The sequence below is a fragment of the Lissotriton helveticus genome, chromosome 9 (genome assembly GCF_964261635.1).
Source record: "Lissotriton helveticus chromosome 9, aLisHel1.1, whole genome shotgun sequence".
Lineage (NCBI taxonomy): Eukaryota > Metazoa > Chordata > Amphibia > Caudata > Salamandridae > Lissotriton > Lissotriton helveticus.
The window spans coordinates 810739810-810767580 of record NC_136070.1 but is presented as its reverse complement, the minus strand read 5'-3'; the positions used below and the strand labels follow the sequence as shown (position 1 = coordinate 810767580).

The 27771-nt window shown below is 45.0% G+C and overlaps 1 protein-coding gene across 20 annotated transcripts in view; it reads left to right on the top strand.

Moving 5' to 3' along the window:
* CLASRP (CLK4 associating serine/arginine rich protein) overlaps nucleotides 1-27771 on the top strand; it is a 739455-nt gene that overhangs the window by 501278 nt on the left and 210406 nt on the right. For all 20 annotated transcript variants that reach the window (XM_078660953.1, XM_078660959.1, XM_078660947.1 and 17 more), the window contains 2 exons: nucleotides 17176-17222; nucleotides 17308-17390. In XM_078660953.1, the coding sequence (XP_078517079.1) occupies nucleotides 17176-17222; nucleotides 17308-17390 (130 nt within the window). The remainder of the gene's footprint in view (nucleotides 1-17175; nucleotides 17223-17307; nucleotides 17391-27771) is intronic.

The following is a 27771-nucleotide window of genomic DNA, read 5'->3' as shown; positions in this document are numbered from 1 at the left end:
AGACTCTAAACGATACAGACCCAACTGACTGAGCTGATGGCATCTGCTCTGGCGACAACGCCATTATCGATTACTATGACGATTCTTCGCCTCATTGACAAGGGAAAACGACCAGATCCAGGTCTACTCTGATGACAATGGGAGTCAAAACGATAGTGTTCTAATGCACACTCATTAGGATCTGGATATACATTTTATGGATGAGAAGGTAGCCTATTATTCTTGACACAAACATTATCATAGGTGATGCTTGGAAGATGAGTCAACGTTTCCTGTGCCTCGAGTGGTGCATGTGCCTCCATTCTTTCTGGACCCAATGAAGCATATGTTTCAAGATTTTTATGGCACTGCCCCCCACCATTACCAGATCTACCTAATAGCTAGCCTTGCTTTTCCGCTCTTGTGATTGTCACACCGAGTGGCCCCTCCTCCTACCCCGTCACCTTCTTCTACACAAACTGATTCCTATAATGCTTCTGAACCTGTTGTGCTTGATCCTCAGCCTGGCGTTCTAGGGCTGGCCATTGTTTGAGCATCTAAATGATATGGGCAATCATTCCTCAGATTCTGATGGTGACAGAAGTCATGGTCAAGGGGAGGACACTGATAACAAAGAAATATTGCCTGCCGCATGATCAGATGTCAGAGTTGGGATGCTTATGTTTATTTTGAGGTTGTGGACCAGGATCATATTTCACAAGATTCTCTACTTGGTGACATCACAAACTTTCACAGTCCAATAAACTGGAAGCTAGGAGGTTCATCAGATCCATGTCAAATTTGGACCTCCTTCGAGAGAATGGCCTCTCCTGAATGAAAAACCCTACCACCATCTATATCATTGGCTCATATCGAGAAAAAAATGTAGATTCTGAATGTCTGCTTCAAAAAAAAATCTTTCATCTCTCTGCGGCATCACCTTGTTTCTCATGCAACACTTCAGCTCTTTGTACTGAACTCCATGATGGGAAGGTCTGGCATTTAGTATTTTTGCAGCTATCTCAGGAAAGGTTACCAGCACTGTGCCATAATGAACATATGTGGCACAAAATGTTGCCACTACTGGATAGATCACTGGGTGATTGCAGTGCCTAGACAAGAACTGTTTTGAAGTAGGAAGAGCTTGCATCCACCAACCTGATCGACTCCATGTTTGGTGCACTCAGCAGTGTCTTTTGCCAGAAACCAACTTAGGCTTTTGGAGGCTCTATTTAATGGCTCCCCCGCACATAGTTTACTACTTAGGTTCTGGTAATGTCCTTTGAAGATGAACAGCTAAAGTGCATGAGGCTTTACAAGCGATTAATACCTCGGCAGATGTTCTCGTTCTTTGGACACAGTTCAGATGTAACAAGCTTACCCGTACAACTCATGAATCCTATGACAACTCTATTATTTTTGTCAAGACCAACTAGCGTACTGCCAAAAGGAACTCCTGTGATGGAAAACACTGTCAGTCATCATAAAGGAAAGAAAAAAAGAGGCGCCTATTCTACCGAAAGACCAAGATCAGACATACTAAAATTGAACCTTCAGCTACCAATCTTCTTTGACATCTATACTAGAGGGGAAAAGTTTAGAGCTTTTCTTCCGGCCTGCCTCAACATCAGCCAAGGTCGCTGAGGTCTGTATATTGTATGGTTTCAGTCACTCATTCAGGGAATTGTGAAGCGCACTACTCACTCATGAGGGTTTCAAAGCGCTGGTGGTGCAGCTCTGGGTCAGCCGAAGAGCCAGGCCTTGAGGCTCTTCCTGAAGGTGTGCAAAGTAGGGGTGTTGTATAGCTTTTTACGGCCCTAGTGTAATTTTCCCGATTCATGCCCTTATATAGGTATAAATCACCTTGGCCTTATATAGGCATAGAAATTATAACCATATTTAGACATAGCCCATGCAGTCCAAATAGAGGCATGGATACTAGTTCCGAAAAGCCACAACGATTTCTTGGAAAACACGGCTCCAGCAGTTAGGGACTTCCCCTTGCTTGAATATTGATTTGTCCAAGAACTCATGGAGTTTTCAAAGAACTGCAATTCTTTGATGACGTTATTATGTCCTACTTTACGTCAAACTCTGCACCTTCAAGGTATAAATATGCCCACACTTGCTATAGCAAACAGACGGTGGTTTGGAGCAGTTCGACTATCTACTTGCAGCCCGACACAGCTCGCTACAGCAAGTGCAGAAGGAAGCCGACCCTCCAGCTGACCACTGAGAGAGACGCTGTCTTTTCTCTTGCTGAGAAATCCAGCTGCAGTGTTTCCAAGCTCCCATTGCGAGGTGTTAGGAAATCGAGTCCCGAGACTGAGAGATACCAGACCTGCTTCATTCTAAACCAAGGTACAGATCTGATTAGACCCTAAGAGAAATCTTGGATAGATTCTTGGCAAAAGAATACTAAACTTATGCTATACCACACTTACTTCTTCCCTCGTACTAGACCTAGGTTAGGTATATCGGGGTAGGTGTATTTTAGAAGCACCAGTTGAGTACTTTTAGTCTTTTTTTATTTATTTATGTATTTTATGGCTTAGAAACCATACCATGCTTTTACAGTATTATTTCATAATACTCTTCTTGCTGTACGCATTATACTTTACAGCCAGTATTACGATTGTAGCAGTTCATTTCTTCTGCATGAGAAAGAAGACTGTTCAATAAATACTTTTATTGAAAACGCCCATCTCTCTATTTTCTCTGCACCTCTGATGAAACGAATCGTGCACGATTGACTGAGTAAAATATCTATCTATTGTTTCCACGACTCTAAAGATCAGTTTTATTCTTGGGGAAACAAAGTTGTCATGTTTATGCGGTTGTCAGAAACTAATCCTTCTTGTGTATTTGAGAAAGTTTCTTGTGACCTGTGAGCTAACTGGCACTCACAATTAAGTCTAATATATTCGATAGAGACCTAGTTGACTAAGTCCTACGTCACATCTATAGGATATATTATTCCAATGCGCGGAGCCTATTGGGAATATAGGAAGTACACTACAGGGGAGCGTCTGATGTTGACCAGGACCAATTTCCAGGCTTCAGCCGCAACGTAGAGGGCTTTTTCACTCGCTCTAGTTCTGCGGATGTGCAGTGTTCCTGCTAGGGTGAGGTCGGCGGAGCAGAGGTTTCTTTTGGGTACGTGGAAGGAGACTCTTTTGTTGAAGTATTTGGGTCCAGTGTTGTGGAGAGATTTGTAGGCGTTGTGGAGAGATTTGTAGGCGTGGATGAGTAGCTTGAAGGTTTTGCTTCAAGCTTGGGTGATGTGCTTGTGTCGTGAGATGCATGTCGTGGGATGCAGAGGACGAGTCTGGCTGCTGTGTTCTGGAGGGTCTTGAGTTTGCGTAGCAGGGATTTGTTGATGCCAGCGTAGAAGGGGTGGGTTCAAGGACGAGGACTTCTGACTTTGCCGAGTTGAGCTTCAGACAGTGCTTGTGTCGTGAGATGCATGTCGTGGGATGCAGAGGACGAGTCTGGCTGCTGTGTTCTGGAGGGTCTTGAGTTTGCGTAGCAGGGATTTGTTGATGCCAGCGTAGAAGGGGTGGGTTCAAGGACGAGGACTTCTGACTTTGCCGAGTTGAGCTTCAGACAGCTACTGCTCATCCGAGCTGTGACGTCTTTCATTCCGTCCTGAAAGCTGAGTCTGGTGGCTTCAGGGTCCTTCGTATGGGCCAGGATGAGCTGGGTGTCGTTGGTGTAGGATACTATGCTGAGTCCATGCTGTCTGAAGATGGCGGCAAGGGGGGGCCATGTAGATGTTGAACTGAGCGATGATCCTTGGGGTACTCTGCAGTTGATCTTGTGGGTTCGGAGAGGAAAGGCGGGAGTCTGATCCTTTGGGTTCTGCCGGCGAGGAAGGAGCAGAGCCATTAAAGGGCGGTACCTGTATGCCAGCATTATGGAGTCTGGCTGCAAGAGTGCTGTGGGAGACGGTGTTGAAGGCTGCGGAGAGGTCTGGTAGGATGAGGGAAGCGGTTTGGCCTTGGTCGAGGATCGTGTGATGTAGTCTGTGGCAATGAGGAGGGCGGTCTTGGTGCTGTGGTAACCTTGGAATCCGGTTTGGGAAGAGTCAAGGATGGCGTTCTCTGCGATTAAGTTTGTCCACTGGGCGTTGACGATATTCTTGGTGACTTTGGCTGCGAAGGGAAGGAAAGAGATGGGTCGGTAGTTTTTGAGGTCCGTCGGGTCCTGAGTAGGGGCTTGACTTCTGCTTGTTTCCAGTCGTCAGGGAAAGCTCTAGATTCTAAGGTACTGTTGATGGTGCATCTTAGCTCGGGCGCTATGGTGGTGGCGGCTCTGTGGAACATGTGCAGCGAGCAGGGGTCTGAGGGGCTCCTGAGTGAGTACTCTTCATGGTCGTGGAGGTATCTTTGGTGGTGACCGGGGTCCAGGCGATGATGGTGAGTTGGCTGTCATTGCCGGAGGAAAAGGTGGTTTCTGGAGGCTGTTCTCCGAAGTTGTCGTAGAGGGTCTTGATTTTCAGGTGGAAGTAGGAGCCAAGCTTGTTGGTGAGGTCCTGGGAGTGTGTGACGTCCAAGGCTTCGCTGGGGGGTTTGGTGAATTGCTAGATGATGCTGAAGAGTTCCTTCGAGCTGCTGGAGTTTGTGAAGGTTTTGTTCCGGATGAAGGTCCTTTTGGTGGATCTTATGAGCTGGTGGTATTCTGTCATGGCTTTCTTGTAGGTGGTCTGGTCTTCAGAGGTTTTGCTGTTCCTCATTCTTGGAAGTCAGTGGTGAACCAGGTGGCCTTCAAGGGGCGTTGTCTGTCAAGGTTGCGGAGGGTTGCGAGCTTGTCTGCGCTGTTGGTGATCCACCAGTGTAGTTCCTTGGCTGCAGAGTTGGCGTCGCTCGAGGCGCGGATGGAGTCATGGATGAGAATGGAGTTGAGGTGCTCCTCTGTGACCTTGCTCCAGTTCCTGTGGAGTGGGTTTGTGAGCGGTGGCAGTGTTGAAAGAGAAGTGTACGCAGTGGTGGTCTGTCCAGAGGGGCTTCGTGGTGGGGCTGAAGCAGATGTTGTTCCCTCCTGCGAAGATGGGGTCGCGGGTGTGTCCTGCTCTGTGAGTAGGGGTGGACAGGGGTGGTATTGACAATCCAAAACATTTCAAAACTAAAAACCTAAACTAAAAACTAAAACCTGCCAAAAAGAGTCAGTTCCATCTGGAAGCTTTGCAATAAAGGATCCTCCAGCACCTACTCAAGAATGTGGTAGAGCTTGTACTGCAGACCCAAAGAATTCATGGGTTTTAGTTAGTTCTACCTCAACATAAAAAAGCAGGATAACGGTGCCCTATTTGTGACCTAAGTGCTCTCAAGGTTATCAAGAAAAAAGGCTTCAGAATGTTGATGTTGCTCGATATGCATCAGTCCATCAGCAGGTGCGATTGCCGGTGTTGATAGGCTTAAGACGTATACTTCCACTTACCAATCTGTAATGGATGCTCAAAGGATATTTGGATCTTGGTCAACAAGCAACATTTTCATTTCAAAATGCCTTGCCCCAGTAGCAGCCTGTCTATATTGACGAGAGTATGAGTTTTCCTTACTTGGACTACTCAATTTTCAGTATAGTCCCCTTTTATAACATTTTCCAAGGACAATTTCACATTAACCCCAAATTTAGGATTTATTCTAAAAGTCCCATTGTCACCTACCTAAATGAGAGAATCCATTTGTGGACATTTTTTGCCCAACTTTCCACTGTAATGTAATGGGCATTGCAGGTGTAGTGGACATTAAACAATGCTTAAAATTGTATAGTGATGAAACATGTAATTTTTACAAGTTGAACTAACTATTTGAATGCTTTAGAACAAAAATAAGGAAGGCTTTATTTCTAAACGTGTTATCTGTCACTGGATTTCTTCGTGCATAACCTTTTGCCTTTCCAAAGCAAGCATGCTGCTACAACACACAGTTGCACCTCTCTTGAGTAGAGGCATGATGACAAAAGAGGATTTTTCTCTTCATTCATTCACCTCTGTTACGGTTACTCTGAGGGAACCGACTGGGAAGGACACTGCATATCTGCGGCACCATTCGCACTCTTATTTTTTCAATACCGCGTTCCAATTATTGTGTTCCAGAAGAGTGGCTTTAATTAGCTTTGATTTTACCATTATATTGAATCTTCAATTGCCAGACTACATATTTTCGCAAGACTTTTCAAGGATTGTGATTGCTCTTCGGGTGTGACAGTCTTTTCTGGTACTTTAATACGGATACACACTGTGCTCGGGTCGAATACGAGAGCCCAGATTATTATTATACCTTAAGCCCTGCGAAGTTTCCAAGGCACGGGGGAACGAAACGCGTTGGCTGTGTGTCGTTGTTGTTTCCAAAAGAAACTGGATAATAAAGAAGAATTTCCTAAGATCCTACATTCTCTTGATTTGTTTAGTGCACCTTCCTTTTTGTCTTTTCATGATGACAAAAGCGGTGGTCTTGGCTGGTGTGCCACTTACAGTAGAGCCTCTGGAAGAGAGTCTCTGCCTCTTTCCTACAGGTTGGCTGAAGTTTGGGTCATAAAATTATAGATTACAGGTAGTCTGTGGCTATTTTGAATGTTCATGTACACTCCTGTGTAACAATAATTTCAAAACTTTCCCCAGTCTAATGTCGGGAGTAGTTCAAACGTGACTCTACGAATACTAATGCTTGGGACAGCTAGGTTAATATTTTCTTCACGCATGCTCCCCTTCATTGGGACACTGGGTTATTGAATGTATACGCAGTCAGCATTTGGGGCTCTCGGAGGACATCTTGACAGCGTCAAGAACTCTAAGGAGTAAAACTTAATCAAAAGATTAAATGGGTCCCTGTTATCATGCATGATATTTAGTTCCTACGATGGGTGGGACTATGGTCACCCACAGGCTCAAACGTTGAGAACTTGCAGGTATGATGTAATATTAATGGCGAACAGCACCTTCAAACGTAGATGTCTTGGACACTAATGCCTAAAGAGGTCACTGCAGTGGTTTTATCCAGGATGACTATCGTTCACCAACAGGTAACTAGGTCCAGATAATTCTACTTACTTATTTATTTAAAGCTAGTAATGTGGGAGACATGGCCTTTCGTAGGGTACTGCTCCCTATCGAAGTTAAACCTCTTGGGGAGGACTTGGACAAACAAATTGCCTGCTTTTCTTAAAAGTTCACACTCCTCCAATCAGAATGAAGTACATTTTTTGGCCTCATCCATCTTGTTTTTATAAGGCAGAGAATGACTTGGCTCAGGTGTTCAATTGCAAAAGTGATTTACATCTAGACATCCTCCAGCAAGGTTCTCTGGTAGCCGGGCTAAGCCCAGCAGAAGAGAGGAATGCTGAACATATGTACAATGCAAGCCAGAATGGATTTGCCAGGGAGCAGTTAGAGTCCCCTAGCTGTGAGAACACTTAATTAATCCTACTGCTAAGGTCATGCTATTGTTCACCAGTTGCCTCGTGTGGGAAAGTAAGGGCCTTCCTATCGGGTCCCCCTCTGAATTTACTTTGTTGAAAATGGAGAGTGGAATGATTAGAAGGATACCGTCTCTAGCCCACTTAAAAAAGGAGACCAAATCTTTCCTAATGGACAAATTCCTCTCCTAAAGCTCACGCTACAAGCACCCCCTCAACCTGACTTTACCTATCATCATTGCACTAATCCTTGGCTGCCTTCCCCTATGTTACCCACCCTACACTTTGAACAATCCTTCTGGGTGATGAGACTGCTTTTCTAGTTTATTGCATCGTTTTTGCTCCTATCCCTTATAGTAGTCTAATATTATGATTGTTTTGTTTTACCATATACTCTTTCATTTTGTTCCCTTGTCCCTGGAGTCTCCTCCCCCCTTTTTTTGTGCCCCACCTGATACTACTGTAAAGCGCTCTGATACTCTCACGGGTCTTGTTCGCGCTCTATAAAACACTAAATAAATAAATAAAGATGCCTCCCTCCAAATAACAAATATAAAAAGGCCAGAGGCCTTTTGAGTGGAATCAGCTGCTTGGAACAGTAAGTCTCTCCCTCAAGCCTGGCTTGTAGAGGTACTAACCTCCCTGCTCCTTCTGTTGTGGGTGTGGTTTAGCTTGGGTTCACCTTTAGCCTTATTGAGATGTGATAAATGGAAACTGTTTCAGGGTGTATTCCTAAAACTCAGCACCATAAACAGAATTTACTTGATACTCCATGCAAAGCATGTTGAATCAAACCGTCTTATGCTGGAAGGGGAAATGTATGTTTGAGGCATGTGTGGCTGTAGATGCATGTGCTTTGCATACTCCTGCCATCTAGTGTTGACCCAGATGTGTGGAAGTTGTTTTTCTTCAAAGAAGTGTTTAGAGTCACGATTACAGGGACTCTTCCTCTTGTTGGTAATCCACATGGTCTTCGACTCCATTGTTAGATATTCTTTCCACCATCTGGTTCGGATGTGTGCTCCAGTTCGACAACATAGTACTGATTTTTCTCTGTCTACACAGGTTCCTTCCCTCCATCTGTATTGTTCTCGCTCACTGCTCCTTTCTTCCTTCGTCTAGGGTCGATGAGGACAGCTTCGCTCGAGCGACTTTTAGGTCGGCCTCTGCCCCTCGTGTGGCCTCACCCTGCGGGCCTACTATATTGTGTTGGGTCCTATCTCCACCGTGCCTCAAAGGTGCTGGAAGAGATGCCATTCTGTTTTTTTACTTGCTGTCACGCGAAGCACGCTTGACTGATCTAAATCAGTCTGTAACTTGTGTCTTTTCAATATCTTAATCTTCCTTTTTTTTTTTTTTTCAAATTTTTATTGGCATCACAAGCAAAATCACATTTCAAAGATAAAGCATTTTTACAACAATACAAAAGTAGAGAGGAGAATTATGGTACATAGACTCCTTGAAAAATAGATCAAATAAAAAAGAAATCAAAAACTATTCAAAGATCCTAAGTAGGGAACAAGTTACCCCAAATTTGATCAACTTTCTTCAGAGAGCGAATCCCTCGAATTTTGGCAGTTGAAAGTTCCATGTCATATATCTCATTTACCAGTAGCCACCATTCGCTTACCACTGGTGGTTTATCAGAGATCCAAGCCCTGGCAATTATCAATCTTGCACAAGAGATTAAAATAAACATTAAATCCTTATAAGTAACAGAGTTAGGTTGTTTTCCCAAAAGTATCATCTCAGCGGTAATTTTACCGAAATACAATTTATGCTGTTTCAGCACTTTCTCTATTTCGTCCCATAATGTTTGTAAAGCAGGGCATGAAAAAATTATATGTACAATATCTGTTGCTAATAGATCACATTTAGGGCATTTTGTGCGTTCAGGTAATACATTGTTCCCTGACCATTTAAAGAAGTGAAGCGGCGTATAATATAACTGGCATATGGTCTTATAAGATTGAAGTTTTAAGCTAGAAGAGTTAGTTAGAGAATTGCTGTTATGTAAAAAAGTTTTAATATTATTTGAGGAAATGGGCAATCCTAGAGTAGTAGTCCACTTCTGTGCTATTTTATCGCAGTCATCAGGTTTAGATTGAATAAAACATTTGTACCTCATGCTAATTAGTTTGTTTATTGTTTCACCATAAATGCAAGTCCATATTTCTGAGTCTAAAATTTCTCTTAGTTTCAATCTATTCATGAAGAAATCTCGTATCTGTGTATATTTGAAAAGAGCATTTGCAGGTAAGTTGTAAAGTGTTCTTAAGGTATCGAATGTTAAAAAGCCTGAAGAACCGTATAGATCAGAGAGGTAGTTTATACCGTGGTTAGCCCAATTTCTAACTATCGGGTCACTAAAAATCTCAGGTAAACCCGGATTATACCATATTCTTAGCTTTGCGTGATAAAACGTGGTTTTATTAATAGCCATGATCGTATGCCATATATGTACTACATCTTTCGCGGTCTTAAACTTTACTCGCTTGAAGTAGTTCGGGTCGTTACTTCTCGCTAGAAATTGAACAGACTTTGCGCCTAACATAAATTGGTGGTAGAAATATGGATGGTGAAGAGAGAAAAGGCTGCGTATCCGACCCAAAAAAGAAGCGTAAAAATAAAATTTAAAGTTGGGGAAGTCGAGGCCGCCTTTAATAGCTGTTAATTTGAGAGAAGACAGGGCTCTGCGATTTTTTTTATAACCCCAAATGTAGCTGCCTAGAATGCCATCCAGTTTTTTAAAAAATAAGTTGTTAACGTATAACGGGATGGACCTAAACAAATACAAAAATTTTGGCAGAATGTTCATTTTTATAAGGTTGATTCGTCCTATCAAATTTAAAGGAACCTTGTGCCATTTTTTAAGAGTCCCTATTGTCTCTTTCATAAGTATATCGTAGTTTAGAGTCATAATTTCTTTTAAGTTAGATGTTATTTTAATACCCAAGTAGTTCGCAGTGTGGCATACCCCTAGAACTGGAGCCGGGAGCTTATAATTAACAACGATCTGTGTTTTATTTAAGTTTAATTTGTACCCCGAAACCAAGCCGAATTCGTCGGCTTCTTTAATGATCCCAGCTATGGCTTTAGGTACTTCGGTTGTATAAATAGCAAGGTCGTCTGCGTAAGCAGTAATTTTGAGGGAGTTGTTACAATGCGTAAATGGTATGATACATTCTTGGGTCTGTATTGAATTAATAAAAGGCTCCATTGCAAGAGCAAATAAGAGAGGCGACAGGGGGCACCCTTGACGTGTGCCTCTTAGAACCGTAAAGCTATTGGAGGTTAAGTTAGCATAGCCTATTTTTGCATTAGGTGAGTCATACAAGGCTTGAATCCTAGTGAGGAACAGTTTCCCAAAGCCCATCCTCCTTAATAAAGCCCAGAGGTAGTCCCACCCCACTCGGTCGAAAGCTTTTTCTGCATCTAATAACACCATACCGAGTGGGGTGGAATTGGTGTTAGCAACATCAAATGCCGTAATGGCAGTATTGACATGTGCAGTCGTGTCTCTGCCCATCACAAAGCCGTGTTGATGTTGACTAACTAGTTTAGGCATTAGCGGGGCTAGTCTCATAGCTAGTAATTTAGAGTAGACCTTGGCGTCAGCATTTATCAATGAGATGGGCCGGTAAGACCCACACTCCGCAGGTGGTTTATCCTTTTTTAAAAAAAAGATTATTTTAGTAGTTTTCCAAGAATTCGGGATTTTGCCTGTGTTTCCAATTTGGTTAATCACTGAGCCAAGTATAGGTAAAAGTTCCTCACTGCAACATTTGTAAATTTCCATTGGAAGTGTATCGTCCCCAGCGGATTTCCCCAGTGGGAGTGAAGAAATAGCCATTTGTATTTCGGATAAAGAAAAATGTCTTTCGAGTGGTTCTATTAAGTCAAGTTCCTTATCTCGTGGCCAGTTCTTAGTTAAGTATCTTTGCGTGGTCTCTGCTATAGGGGTGGTTTCAGGTGTGTAGAGTTTACTATAGTATAATACGAACTGTTGTAGTATTTGTTCTGGTTGATTGTAGCTAATCCCATCCGCCCCAGTAATGCTTTTTATTGTAGAGTTGGCCCGGTCTTCAGCAACCTTATAAGCAAGAATTTTGCCAACTCTGTCGCCACTTTCGTATTGAGACTGTTTGTATTTATGTAGTTTCAAGCTTATTTTTTCTCTTAAAAAAGTTTTAATTTTAGAGCGAAGGGTTGTTAATTTTAATTCTAGTAAAGTTTTATTTTTCGAGATTCTCCCCCCTAAGTCAATATCTTAATCTTCCACCTGAATGTTTGAGCATTCTATAGGAAGTCACTCAAAACATATTGACTCTTTAATGGCTACAATACAGGACATTTGATATTTATTTGATATTTATGGTTTTTTATAAAGCGCGGACTATCGCTCCAGGAGGAGCATCTTGGCGCTATGCAAGCCTGAAGTAGATAAGTGATAGATGATAGGCGGTGAGGGACTGGAACTAAATGGCTGCTAGTACAGAGGTGTCAGGTTGTTGATACACCCAAGTCTTGAGGAGTTTTCTGAATTTACTCTCTTTTTCAATTAGTCTAAAGTTGACGGGTAAGTTGTTCCATGCCCTTGCTGCCAGAAAGGTAAAGGTTTTCCCACCCCTAGTCTTGTACTTGAACCTGGGAATCACTATGAGATTTGTTCCAGAGGATCTCAGACATCGTGAGGGGTTGTAAAAGGTGAAGCGTTTTGCAAGGTAATGAGGCCCTGTGCCTTTCAAAGCTTTAAAAACGGTAAGTAAAAGTTTAAAAAGAATTCTTTTATGGAGTGGTAACCAGTGTAGGGAATTTAATGCAGCTGAGGCAGATGACCTTCTAGGGAGTTTCAGGACCAATCTGGCGGCTGCATGTTGTATACTCTGAAGCTTCCTCAGGGTGGACTTTTTCACTCCCACCATTAGCCCGTTGCAGTAATCAAGTCGGGAGAGGATTAAGGCTACCGCAACTGATTTTCTAGCTGCAATGGGGAGGAAGTCAAAGAATTTCTTTAAAGATTTGATAAGTCCAAAGCATCGACCAGCAGTGATCCTGACGTGATCGTCAAAGGAAAGGGAAGAATCAAATTGCACGCCCAGGTTCCGCGCGGAGGATGCTGCACTAGGTGGGGCCTCTGATCCTATGGGCCACCAGTCCTTCGGGCAGAAGGATAGATTTTTTCCTAGCGGTATGATTTCAGTCTTTGCACTGTTACACCTCAAGTGGTTTGTATTCAACCATTGAAATACATCAGAAAGACAGGTCCGGAAACGCAAAACTGCGTCCGAGCACTTTTTATCAATGGTGACGACAAGTTGTGTGTCGTCAGCATATGACGTGACGAGGATCCCATGGGATTCTATCACAGCGAGGAGGGGGGCCATATAGATGTTAAAGAAAAGGGGGCTTAATATGGACCCTTGGGGAACTCCTGATGTAGTGGGTTTTTCGCTGGATAGATAGGGACCCAGAAACACAGTCTGGGACCTGTTGGACAGGAAAGATTTAACCCATGACAGGACTGTGTCTGTCACGCCGATCTCTCGCATTCTATTAATCAGAATAGTATGAGAGATAGTGTCGAAAGCTGCTGTTAAATCGAGCAGGATGAGGACGGCTTGCCTTCCTTCATCCTGCAAGAACTTGATGGAATCAGATAGTTCTATCAAGGCTGTTTCTGTGGAATGACCGGGGCGAAACCCTGACTGTTGAGGGTGCAGGATGTTATGAGTCTCTACAAATATTTTTAGCTGTTCATATACTAACTGTTCCGTGATCTTCCCAAGGACAGGCAGTAATGAAATGGGGCGCATATTCGTGAGGTCAGTGGGAGATTTGTTCAGCTTCTTCATCAGGGGCTTCACAATAGCCTTCTTCCAATCGTTGGGCACTATCCCTTGCTCGAGGGATTCATTGATGATTAAATTAATACAAGGATTTACTGCCTCGATAAGGTGATGAAGAATGCCAGGAGGGCAAGAATCAGTGGGGGCTCCTGATTTACATGCCAAAATTGCCTTGCTTGTTTGTTGGAGGGAAACAGGTTTGAAACTGCAAAGCGGGGGGTAGTTATCCATTACCTCATAAGAGTTGGTCGGGGGAGAAGGAAAGTCTTTCTGGATGATGACGATTTTATCCACAAAGAAGTCTGCTATTTGATTGCACAGGGTTTCAGACGGTGGAATTTCAGGCGTGAGAGCTTTGGGGTGGGTAAAAGATTTGACAATTGTAAAAACAGTTTTTTGTTTTTGGTGGGCTTCATTTATAGCCTTAGTAAAGTATTCCTTTTTTGCTGCTTTTATGTTGGAGTGATATAGCTTCCTCTGTTGGACGTAAAGTGCTCTTGCAGTCTCATCATAAGATTTTCTCCAGCTTCTTTCTAATTTACGGCATAGAAGATGGCTATCGGTTAAAATCTGGGTAAACCAAGGTGCGTTGGGCTTTCTATTATGACATTTTGCCTGATGGACTTTGGGATCAGAATGGTCTAAAACAATTTGATCCATCCAGGCGTGGAAATTGCGAGAGTCAATTTCAACATCGCCGGTTGGTTTTGGGGCCTTAGCCAAAATTTGAGGGTCCAGTTTGATACGTTCAGTCATCTTCTTCCAGTTAACTGAAAAGGATGGATGGGGGCGATTCATTCTAGGAAGGGCGGAGGCTAATATCTCAATATCGAATGGAATAAAGCAGTGATCCGTCCAGATTTGAGGGATAGAAGAAGACGTGGTCAGAGTCATGAGATTAGAGCAGATGCCATCCAGAGTGTGGCCCGCGAGGTGCGTAGAAGCAGTGACTAGTTGGGATAGACCAAAGGTATTTAGTGAATGTTGGAAAGAAATAGTGTGGGGGTCAACACAGGATTCCAAATGTATATTAAAGTCTCCTAATAGAGTGAAGTTATGATAATGTAGCATAAATGCTCCGAGGACATCGTCTAAGGAGTCCAAAAAGGAAGTAGCATTGCCCGGTGGACGATATATAAGTCCTCCCGAGAAGGAGGTAGAGGCATTAATTTGAATCGAAAAGCCTATGCCCTCGCAGTCTTTAAGATGGCCAAGATCAAATGTATGGCAAGGGAAGGTATTCTTAATAGCGAATGCAACCCCGCCGCCTCGCCCTAGAGGTCTGTCCCGCCTGAAGAAACTGAAATCTGAAGGAAGGGCCGTAGCCAGATCAGGATTGGATGAATCATTAAGCCAGGTTTCAGTGACAAAGAGAACATCCAAGTCATGTCCTAAAATTAAATCATGTATGTCTTGGCTATGACAGGATAGAGACCTAGCGTTAATAAGACCACCCTTAAAGTAAGTGGAATTAAATTTTAATGGGGGAGGTGAGTCGAGAGCTTCAAGGATTATCGCAGGAGGCGTCCATTTGCAGTATGTACATAAGACAGGGCTTGAAAGGAGATCAATAGGGAGGCAGTCCTTACTGTAGTTGTAGGATTTACGACGTAGTGCAAGAAGTTGGTTCCTATCGTACCTGATGGCTAAAGGTCCCTGGGCAGCATGCCCAGCGCCTGGCGCGGTCCTGGCGCGGACGGGCGCAGACGGGCTTGGCTTAGGCGCGGCTTCGGCGCGCATCCGGCGCGTCCGCTGCGCCAGTCCGCTGCGCCGTCTGGCCAGCCTACACATATTATAGGAAGAGAATGAGGGCGGGAGGGAGGTGCGACTAGAGCGCTCTCCCCGCCTCACTAAAGATGGCGCCCACCGCCGCCGAGATCGACTACTAAGCGGCTGGACCGGGTGAGGAGGATCACAGGAGTGTCAGTATGTCAGTGTGCCTCAATTAATTAATTCCCCTTATTTCTTGGAGAAATCCCCCAGTGAAACAGAACAATATGTAAAAAACGATCAGGGTTAAAAGCGCTCTAAAAACAAAGCACCAGATAAAAGCACCTCACACAATAGACTTCACGTTATCAAAACATGCAGCTCGCAGCCCCAGTTACCCTCGACCAGGGAGAGCTTCTGAAGGCCTGTCTGCTACCTGCTTCATTTGCATATTTGCAGATTGACCTTCACCTCCATATGGCTACACCTGGCTCAGTGGCTGCATGTCTTCAGAACAGACAATACATATCTCTCTTCAAAAATCCAGTCATAAAGGCTTTGGTGGAGGTTCTAAAGAGAGTCACCCCCCCTTTCTCGGTTCCCACAGCCCCAGCATGGGCCCTCAGTTTTGTTCTCACCAGACTCATGGGTCTACTGTTCAAACCCCTCCACTCCTGCCCCCTTCAGTTCCCTTCCTGGAAGTGGGCATTTTTGGTCACTCACGTCACTCAAGCGTGTAAGTGAGCAATACGCACTAACCTTAAAAGAACCTTTCTTCTAAGTACATAGGAATACAGTTGTCCTTTGCACTAACTCTAAATTCCTCCCTAAGGTGGTCTCCCACCTTAATCAATCCATTGAACTCCCTGTCTTCTTTCCACAACCTGACTCAGTTGCAGAACAGGCTCTCCATACTTTGGATGTGAAATGGGCCCTCGTGTACTACATTGATAGAACTAAACCATTTAGGAACACACAAAAACTGTTTGTTGCTTTCTCCAAACCCCATTAAGGTAAGGCCCTGTCCAAATCAAGCATTGCCAGATGGATAATGAGATGCATCCAGACATTCAGTGCTAAAGTTAAAAGGAATGTTCCCATTATTCCTAGAGCCCGCTCCATTAAAAAAACAAAAGCAGCCTTTATAGCTTTCCTGGGGAACATTCCAATAGCTGACAGAGGCAAAGCAGCCACCTTGTTCACACCCCACACTTTTACAAGCCAATGTTGGCCAAGCAGTACTACATACACTTTTTCAATCTACTGCAACACCCATTGGCTAGCAACCGCTTTGGGAGGACTGCTTTACAGTTGATGCACAGTATGTGTACCTACAGCCACACATGCCCCGGACGGTAAATGTTACTTACTCTGTAAGCATCTGTTTGTGGCCTGTAGTGCTGTAGATTGACATGCAGCCAGCCACACACCTCTCCGAACGCCTGTGGCATTGTAGTGTCCTCTCTATCTCCTTTCCCTCTTTCGCATGGACATCTCTCTATACATCGCTTCGCTTCACTTTGCATCCTCACCTGTGGTGTGGGAAAACAATCTAACCACGGAGTTGATGACCACGTGCATTACCAACAAAAGGAGGAGTCACTCTGCCTCGTGACTCGAAAGACTTCCTCGAAGGAAAACAATTTGCACACATGCAAGCCCAACACTAGATGGCAGTATTATGCACCTTATTTGAATCCACAGCATGACTTGCCACAAACAGATGCTTGCAGGGAAACTAACATTTTCCTTACCTTTAACACTTGACGTTTATATATAGATTGTCACACTATCCAACCTTGCTATGCGGTTAAAAGGTAACAGTGATCACAGATGTGACTCCTCATTAAGAGAATATTAAGATTGATTATATTTACTGATGATTTTAGGGTTCTGGTTAACGCTAAATCTCCGTCTTTCAAATTATTTTAGAAGTTTTTAAAATATTTAGAATCCAGGTATTGGATGCCAGAACATAAAGTTTGTGAAATACAGTTAACATACAACTAGTTCTGGCAGCTAAGAGATGATAATGAGTTTAACGCAAATATGAATGGCCATGTTTTGCAAGCAAACATGATTTCCCTCTCTACCTTTTACTTTAAGCAACATACATTCATTTGTTTTGTTTATTTCAAAACTAGTAAATTATGAGCCAGAAGTTCACTTTATTCTGTGCATGGTATCTGAATTGTTTGATTTTGCATTTTTCTTCTAGGAACGTGAAGATGAACTCCGAGCAATGGCCAGAAAAATCAGGATGAAGTAAGAACTGCAAGATAGCAATACTCTAATTGCACATTTTACTTTTGATATCCAGGTTTATATCTTTGCTTATGTATTAAATTAGGGAACGAGAGAGGCGAGAGAAAGAGAGGGAAGAATGGGAGAGACAATACAGTCGGCAGAGTCGCTCACCTTCACCAAAACACAGTAAGTGTTCCTGTTGGCAGCAAGCTGCTTGTTTTCCTCAGCAACTGTGCATGTGTAGATTGGACTCTTTCCCATGCCTTGGTTATCTATCATATCTCTATTTCTCGTAACCAAACATTCTACATAGTATTTTCCTTGTTATCCTGATTGTTGCCAAGCTAAAAATGTGGTGCAGAAATGGGTAAAATCACACAAGATGTGTGTACTAGAAACCATACTTGGTCTCTTTGGCTTAGATTCTGATCTCTTTAAGTATATAAATTCCGTATTTTGCAAGTGTAGAAAATAAGGGAAAATTGTTACGAAAAGACATACCTCCAAAGATAGTCTTTTATCAAAATGTGTTGCCCCAAAATGAACTTAAAACTATATTGGATTTCTCATCACAGACCATGCCCTATTACACATCACTTAAATTACTTATTTAATATAAAGTTTTATTGAGCAGCGTATTTCCCTGGCCTTTTACTTCAGAGTGGTGGAACTCTGGATTCCAAAGTCACCTTAGTGCTTTCGTCGGTGTTAGTCTGGTCAGTGAGGAAAAAAGTTTACCTCTGATTTTCTTCTGTCATAACCACTTTTTAGGGACTTTGAGAATTCTGATAGAGACTTCTAACTTCAGATTCCTCAACCTCCATACATAAGAATGGATTAGGATAATCATCAGATGTACCTCTGCATGCCGGTAGATGGCATTTTGCTGCTCTGCAGCAACATCATATTGCTCTGTAAGTGATGTGCCGACTCTTATATACGCTCCACACTGCACGCTGATGTCAGTTGCTTTCTGAGCTGTCTGCTCCCTCAGACTCTGAGCATAATCGCAGGTTGACTTGGACCAGTGTGCAGCTCTCCTTTAGATACAAAAAGAGTCCTCTCCTGTGATGGGAGCCAGATTCGCATTTCAAAGGTGTCCGCTTACTTGAAGCTCGCCAGCCCAAGCATAGTAATCAGCAGGTCATCCTGGTTGTGTTTGGGTTTACTCTCTTCCCAGACAGGCTTTTGTTCTGGGTCTCCTTAGAGCAAAAGGCACTCACCCTAGGAGGTGAGAACAGCGTCTCGGGTAGCAGACTAGTAGCGTTTCAGGGGGCACTCTCTGGGTGCATGTAGCAAAACAAGTTACTTACCTGTAACTGTAGTTCTTCAGTATTGGAAGCTTTCATAGATTCACATGCCTAAATCATTCCCCTTCGTCGAGATGGGAGTCCCCGGTATATAAAAAAAAAAAGCAATGCATAAGCACAAAACTGAAAAGAGGCCTAGGCCCATTTCCATTTTGCAACCCATAACTCTAGTTATGTAAAAGAGACCAAAATTGTCCCTGAATCAATCAGAACCTCTCATCCCCCAGAACAATCCTGAGAGAACCTTTTGCCCCTCAGATTTTCGAGCACTTGTGCCTCAGATAATATTTGTGCCAAAAATCCAAAGGTGAGCCTTTCAGGGGCGGAGGGTGGGTTGCATGTGAATCTATGAAAGCTTTCAATACTAGAGAACTACAGTTACAGGTAAGTAACTTCTTGTCTTACTCAAGTATTTGAGCTTTCATAGATTCACATGCCTGAATCAGAATAGCAAGCAGTAAACTAGCACATTTTATTGTGCAGAAATCTGACCTCAGGCAGCATAGGGATTGAAAACTGCACTCTATATACATATATACTTGTCGATATCATACTACAATGAGATCACTTTCAATATTAAGATAATACAATAGAACACTCTTAACATGTGACATCATAAAGCATAACAATAAAATGTGAATATGTAACTAATAAAGCAAGGATGGGTGAAAAGAGGGCTCACATTCACTGGAAAAGGTTTCTCACCACCCCTTGTCCCACTGCCACATCCTTCTCAGCGGCTGCATCCAGGCAGTAATGTCTGGTGAAGGTGTGCGTACTCTTCCAGGTAGCCGCCCTGCAGATATCCTGGACCGGCACCCCAGCAAACAAAGCAGTGGAAGTGGACACTGCTGTTGTAGAATGAGCATGAACTTGTGCATTCACGGCTTCCCCGCCCTCTGATGACAATATTGTATTGCACTGGAAATCCATTGGAGAGAGGAAAACCCTTCCTGGGCGTGCTAAAAGATACAAAAAGTTGTGAAGACTTTCAGAAAGGCTTTGTTTTTTGTAAATAAAACTTGAGACAGCGCTGGACATCTAGTGAGTGAAGAGCTCTTTCCGCTGCTGTAGTCGGTTGAGAAAAAAATCTTTTAGAATTAGTGGCTTATTCAAATGAAAGTCTGAAGGCACCTTGGGTATGAATTTCGGAGTACAATCCGGTCCTCCTTAAACTGCAAGAAAGGTTCCTGCATAGTAAGAGCCTTAACTCCCCAACTCTGCTGGCCGAAGTGAGTGCTATGAGAAGAGCTACCCTCCACGATAGGAATTTGAGATCCGCCCTGTGAATTGGTTTGAAGGACTGCTTCATTAATTGAGATAATACAATGTTCAGCTGCCAGAGAGGTGGTGCAGGCTTTACTGGAGGGAAGGTTCAAAGTAACCCCTTCATGAATAGTTTGATGATTCTAGCAGACCACAACGATGGTCCCGAGGAAGTTCTTCTGTAACGTGATATAGCGGCCATATGCACTTTAATAGAAGCATGAGCTAAACCAGATTTTGCTAAGAGCAAAATATATGGGATAATCTCATGAGCTGCGGACCTCAGAGGATGAATATTAGCTTCCTGGCACCATCCACAAAACCTCTTCCATTTTATCTTGTATGTTTTGTTTGTACTCTCTGCACTGGCCTTTGACACTATATCTCTGCATTCCGATTAAATATTTAAATGTTGAAATACACAGTGTTCAGGAGCTAAGCCGCTGAACGTAGTGATTTTGGATCTGGATGAAGTACTTGTCCCTGGGACATCGTCAAGAGCGAAGGTATCGATTGAAGGTGAATCTGGTGAACCTCGAACAGTAGAAGAAGCTCCGGGAACCAGTGTTGTCTGGGCCACCAAGGGGCTATCAGGATCATTCTGCACGGTTCCTTTTTGATCATTGTAAGAATTAGTGGCAGGAGGGGAATTGGAGGAAAGGCATAGGCAAAGACGCCTGACCATGCCATCAGAAACTCATTCCCCCAAGATCCCCGTTGGTGAAGCCAGCTTGCGAAGAACCGGCATTTTTTTATTGGAGGTGTTGCAAAGAGGTCCACTGTTGGTTCTCCCCATCTTAGGAAGATGTCTTCTAGGATATCTTGATTGATCTCCTTTTCGGGGCAGGTTGATTTTAGCCTGCTCAGAGTCTCCACCTTGACATTATGATCTCTGTAAGAAGTTCCGCTTTTAGGGATTTTACATTTTGAACAGCCCATTCCCATGCTTTTTGGGCTTCCTGGGACAGGGGGAGTGATCTTGTACCTCCCTGTTGGTTGACCTAATGCATTGCTGTTGTGTTGTCTGTCCTGATTAGTACAGCTGATCCTTGTATTCTCAGCAGGAGAGCCAGCAATGCGCTTCAAGGACTCCCGAGCTACGGCCAAGTCTTTGGGCCTGTCGGCCACTCTGCCTCCTCCACCTTCTGCTTTTCGCTCCTTTTGTGGCCACGGAAGGGGTGCCCCACAGCATTCGCAAAGCCACAGGCCACAGCAGCAACAACCTCAGCGTGGCCGCGGACGTGGGAACCGCCGAGGCAGCTTAGTGGACCTCTGCAGCATCCACTTCAAAGCCTTCCTAGTCCGACCTTTCAGGCCCATCAGACGCCAGTGGGTGGACGAATACGCCATCATCTCCACCACTGGCGCTATATCACTTCGGGCAAGTGGGTGCTGCAAATTGTCCGAAGGGGCTACTCCCTCCCCTTCGAGGCAACCCCTCCAGCCATGCCACCTCAGTACCACCACATGTCGGGGTTCACTTGGCGCTTCTCCAGCAGGAAGTTGCGGCCCTCTTGACCAAGGGGGGGCCATAGAGCGCGTTCCGATGCCAGAAGTAGGTCGTGGTTGTTATTCTCACTACTTTCTGGCCCCAAAGAAGGACAAAGGGGGCTTGCGTCCTATCTTAGACCTTTGGAACGTCAATCGCTTCCTTTGGAAGGACAAGTTAAAGATGCTCACGCTGGCTCAGGTCTTGTCTGCCCTAGACCCGCAAGACTGGATGGTGGCGTTGGACTTGTGGGACGCCTATTTCCATGTCCCCGTCCTGCCTGCCCAAAGACGCTCCCTGCAATTCACGGTAGGCTACGAGCATTTTCAGTTCACCGTGCTCCCCTTTGGCCTCACCAGCGCCCCTCGGGTGCTTACGAAAGTGATGGCGGCGGTCGCAGTTCATCTGCCCAGATCAGGGGTTTCAGTCTTCCCCTATCTCGTCGACTGGTTATTGAAGGCAGGCTCGCCCCAGTCCGTTGTCTCCTACCTCCAGACGGCGGCCGACCTCCTGCATTTGCTGGGGTTCTCCATCAACGTTCCGAAGTCGCATCTGATTCCATCGCAGACGCTCCTTTTCATCAGAGGGCTTTTGGACTCTGCTCGGTTTCGGGTTTATCCTCCCGAACAGCGAGTCTGGGACATTCAGGCTATGATTCCGATCTTGCGGCCTCTGTCCCGGGTTTCGGTCAGGATGTCCCTTCGGCTGCTGGGCTTGATGGCCTCCTGGTTGTGGATCATGAAAGATGGAAAATGCTGTGGGACCTGAAGTTCCTGTGGGCACAACATCAGGGCAACCTGTCCTATCACGTCCAGATCTCGGAGGGCACTGCACGGCAATTGCAGTGATGGCTCACGAATCGCAATTGGGTCAATGGCAGATCCCTCTCCCTTCCTCAACCGGAGCGTACAGTTGTGACGAATGCGTCCCTTCTGGGATGGGACGGCCACATGGGAGTGGCGGAGATCAAAGGCCTCTGGTCTCCGGCGGAGTCCCAGGTCCACATCAACCTGTTGGAGCTTCGTGCGATCCGACTGGCACTGAAGGCATTCCTTCCCTCAGTCCGGGGAAGTGTAGTGCAGGTGTTCACAGACAACACCACCGCCATGCGGTACTGCAACAAACAGGGCAGGGTGGGGAACGTGGACCTTATGCCAAGAGGCTCTGCGTCTCTGGGCTTGGCTGGACCATCAGGGCATGTTCCTGATGGTTCAACACCTTGCAGGTTCTCTAAACGCCAGGGTGGACGAACTCCGCCGCCGGTGCATGTTTTATCACGAATGGCGTCTGTACTCGGATGTGGTGGAAGGTCTCTTTCAGCAGTGGGGAGAGCCTTGGTTAGATCTGTTCGCCACCGAAGAGAATGCGCAATGTTATCAGTTCTGCGCGTTGGAATTTCCAAGGAGGCACTAGCTCGGCGATGCTTTTCGTTGCGAGTGGAGTTGCCGTCTGTTGTACACCTTTCCGCCTATACCACTTCTGCCCAGAGTGCTGAAGAAGATCAGGCGCGACCGGGCCCAAGTCATCCTTGTGTCTCCGGACTGGGCTCGAAGAGTATGGTATCCCGAGCTACTCAGTATGAGCATTGATCCCCTGATCCGTCTGCCTCTTCGGGGGGGATCTTCTGTCGCAGCAGCAGGGGACGGTCATCCACCCAAACCTGTCCAGTCTCCTCCTCCTTGCGTGGAGATTGAGCGGCGTGGAGATTGAGCGGCGGCAGTTTTACATCTTTCGACCTGCCTCCTGAAGTCTGTAATGTTATTCTGATAGCCAGGCGTCCCTCCACAAAAATGATAAACGCGTGTAGGTGGAATAAGTTTGTGGCATGGTGCACAGCAAAGGCTCTGGATCCCCTTTCTGCCCCTCTTTCAGAGCTTCTGCTTTTTGTTCTTTCTTTGGCCCAGCAGGGCTCTGCTCTGGGAACTATCAAGGGCTATCTCTCGGCCGTTTCCGCCTTTCTAAGGCTTCCAAAACAGCCTTCCCTTTTCAAGTCCCCTGTTGTAAATAGATTCTTGAAAGGCACATGTTTCCTCCTGTTCCTTTCGTGATGCCTCACTGGGACTTGAATCTAGTTCTTACCTTTCTGATGTGCGCTCCCTTTGAGCCCCTTCATAATTGTCCTCTTCGTCTTCGGACTCTAAAGACTGCTTTCCTGGTTGCCATCACCTCTGCCAGAAGAGTGAGTGAGCTCCAGGCTCTTTCTTCTAAACCACCTTTTCTCTCTGTCCATCTGGATAAAGTTGTTCTGAGGACTCGTCCTGCCTTTCTTCCTAAGGTTGTCACCGCGGGCAGACCATCACTTTGCCCACCTTCTTTCCGCCTCCGCATCCCTCTAAAGAGGAAGAGAGGCTCCACTGGCTGGACCCAAAACGTGCGCTCTCCTTCTGTGAGTCACACACAACAGTTCCTGGTGGATGACCAGCTCTTTGTTGGCTACGTGGGTGCCAAGAAAGGTCGGGCTGTGCACAAACGGGTCATCTCTCGTTGGGTCGTTCTGTGCATAAAGGCTTGCTACTCCTTGGCTAAAAAGGAGCCTCCGGTGGGGTTGCGCACCCATTCTATTAGGACGACAGCGGGCCCTACTGCTCTGGGACGCGGCGTTCCCTTGCAGGATATTTGTCAGGCAGCTACGTGGGCCTCGCTGCACACGTTTACCAAGCACTACTGCCTGGACAACGGCTTCTTTGGCCGTTCGTTTCTCCAGGACTTTCTGGTGTGATCTTGGTTTGCAGACCTACCACCGGGGTGGGTATTGCTGGGGTATCTATTCTAAGGTAAGGAATCTATCACTACGTGTTTCTTTCAGATGCACAAGTTACTTACCTTCGGTAACGATATATCTGTAAGAAACATTAGTAGTGATAGATTCCTTACCGCCCCACCCATCCTCCCCGTTCTTCAAACTGATTTCTAGGGTTAAGGTCATCCCTTTCAGGGCCCTAGTATCATGGCACCAGTGGTCAGTATCTTGCATGACTCTGCGTTTCTGGCGCGGAAAGACGTGTACAGAACTGACATCAGCACGTGTGGGCGCGTCTAAGTAGCTCCGACGTCGTCATCACGGTGCCAACGACGCACGCGGAGCTACACGACGACGCCTACCGATGCGCAGAGGTACTGCTGACGAAAAACTTTACGGATCCAGTCTGATGCCTGGGGGTAATTCTAAGGTAAGGAATCTATCACTACTAATGTTTCTTACAGATATATCGTTTCCGAAGGTAAGAAACTGGTGTCATTCCACTCGCATCCTGGAAGGCTTCATATCAGTTGTCCTCATTAAATAGCTGGGCAAACCCATTCCATGTGTCCTATTCGTCTTATCCATGTCAGTACCAAACAAAGTATGGAGGGTATAAGCCTGTCCTTGGCAATGCGTCAGAATTGGAAGGTTAGTAAAAAGCTGCAGCACAGTTGTATGATCACACTGCTGGACGTCATCCTGCTGCTGCTAAGCAACTTCATGACCACACTCTGTCTGAAGGGTTCCTACTTCTACTTACCCATCCATTCCACTCTTCGCCGCTACCTTCGTTTTGTGGTAAGAAGCCATCATTATCAATTGAAGTTATTGCCATTCAGTGTCACCACATCCCCCAGGATAATCACCAAATCCTTCGCTTTGGGAGCCGCCCATCTCAGAAGCTTGGTGATTGGCTGATCAAGAGTACAGGAAAGTGAGTGGGTTAGGGTTCACCATAATGCTGGCAAATCTCCCCTCCAGCCACTTCAGATTCAGCCCTTCTTAGGGGCCATTCTCAGTGCCCTCACTGTCAAAGCCTACCCCAGCCAACCTATGGTACAGCAGCTGCTGCCTCTTTTTCATCCAGATCGTTAACTCAGTCAAAACAGTAATGTTCCTCCTAGGGATGATGGCCTTATGCATAGCCATTGTCTCCCATGCCAGACTACACATGCATCTGCTCCAGCAATGCCTGTCAAGGCAATGGTCACAGGCAGAGGGTCAGTTGGAAGATCTAGTGTTGCTACTGGCCATCACCCATCGCTCTCTGTAGTGGTGGTACATCAGCAATTTGTTACAGGGCCCGGCATTCACAGATTCCGTTCCGGAGTTGACCATCACAATGGATTCAAGATAAGTTAGGAGTGTCTACCTATGTAGTAATGAGTCATAGTTGTATCCGTTTGTAAATTTCCTTTTTTGTTTGCAGGTAGATGATTTGATGTGTGTTTGATGTGTAACTGGATTTAGGAGCAGCCAATAGGTGTTTCATCCTCTCCGGCTAATGTGCCTGGGGCTTTCTCAAGGCTGTAAGAATCCAACATAATAAATGGAAACATTGATTTTGAATCCTATGTGCCAAAGAAACCATCACCATGAGTGAGAGTAAGGGCAGTCATTCTCATTTTGCTAAGAAAAGGAGTTGAGATTTTGGTTTATGACTCTGGAGCAGAGGTAGGCGCTTTAAGTTATTTAAAATGAATCCCATGAGAGAAGAGCAGTGGAAACCTTAAGAGACAAGTGGAGTAAAAGTAGAAGAGTCATGGTATATATCCAAAATCCAGGGTACTGGCAGGACTCAGTGTGCATCATTTATTAGACCTAGATGTGGGAGTAGAGTTTAGACTGACCTGGTAGATGTATTGTATTATATTTGTAGAACGCAACATTCATCCCAAGAGATATCGTGTCGCAAGGAGAGCATAATCCTGAAGTGGGGAAGACGAATGTCAGTTTCAGGGTGAGGCATCAGTGGATAATCGGTTGCTTTAGTTATAGTCTAGGAAACGGGGAGGTTTTTAATTTCTTCATGAAAAGCGGATATTCCTCTGTTATCCGTAAGTCTATTGGAAGTTCATTCCATTGGACGGCTGCAAGTTTTGAAAAGGATCGTTTTCCTGCTATAACTCTTTTGGTCGGTTTGATCTTCGCCAGGGCCTGATGGCGAGACCTCAAGTTTGATGGGGGAGCGTAGAATTCTGTCTTGTCTTGCAAGATATGGGGAGCTTGAACGCGGCCCTTTGACGTACTGGTAGCCAATGCAGCTCCCTCAGACTATCAGATGCCGAGCTATGCTTGCTTTTATTGCAAACCAGCCCCTAGCAGCTGCATTTTGAACCACCTGCAGACAAGAGAAGAGATACTCAGGCATGCCCACATAGATCGCATTCCCATAATCCAGTCTGCTTGAAAATAGGGCCTGGTTAATAGATTTCCTACAGTTTAAGGGGATCCAGGAAAAGAGTCTACAAAGTAGTTTCATTGCAGCGAAACTTTTTCCACACAGCTTTCGAACTTGATCTTGCATGGACAGTGCATTATCAAAAAGGATGTCCAGAATTTTTGCAACTCATTTGGGTTCGGAAGCGGCTTCCAGCACCCAGGACCACCAGGTACCAGATTAGATGTGCTCCACCAAAAAGTAGAAGCTCTAATTTTCGGGCATTTAACTTTAGACAGTGTTCAGTCATCCAAATTGCTATTTCAGTCAGACAGTTAGTTATGCTACTTTTGGTGTCCACATGCTTGTAATTTTGGGAGATTGGTAGTTGTGTCATCAGCAGATATCGAAGCCCAATTTCCTGCTAATGCTGCTGAGGAGACATAGGCTTTGAAAAGAGTGGGGCTCAAAGAGGGTCCCTGTGGGACTCCTTGTTTTTGGACTTAATGAGTACGGGCCCATTTGAACTTTTGTGTTCTATTTTGTAGGAAGGACGAGAACCACTGAAGAGCTTTCAAATGTATTCCTTTTTCATGGTTATCATGTGATACTGTATCAAAAGCCGCCGTCCGATCTTGAAGGATCAGTGCCACAACCCTACCATGGTCCACCAGGGATCTAATGTTGTCGAATACGGCAAGTAATGTGGCTTCTGTATCGTTGGCGGCTCTAAATCCTGTCTGAGAAGGATCTAAGAGGTAATTGGCTTCTAAAAAGTTGACCAGTTGTCTATTGACCAATCTCTCCAATACTGTACATAAGTATGATAGTTGGGCGATTGGTTGGTAATTTGCTGGATCATAGATTTTCAATCCTATTTTTTTTTTAGCAGTGGTAAAACCACGGTTTCCTTCCATATGACAGGAAATGACGCTGACTCCTGAGATTTGTTGAAGATTTGGGTGACATGTGGGCATAGAACTTACAAGTCGTGGGAAGAAAGTGAGGGCAGGGGTCGAGTGGGGATCTTGCTTTTACCTCTATCATGGCTTTTGTAACCTGTTCTTCTGAGAGACGGGCCAGGTTGCCTAGATAGGCATGTGCTAGAGGATGTGGTGCTAGTGTTTCCCAATCCGTATTGTCAACCACAGACTGGTTGTTGAATGAGGCGTAAATTTTGGCCACTTGATCAGTGAAGAAGTTGTTGGTTACCTCACAATTATCAGTTGTAGGAACCATGGTCTGGGACATACTAGTTGGTTTACAGAGTTCTCTTACTATTTTATATAATTCTTTAGATGATTGGCCGTTGTCTTCTATTCGTTTTGCGTAGTAGTCTTTTTTTGGCATTTTTTAAGACTTTATGATAGCTTTTCAGC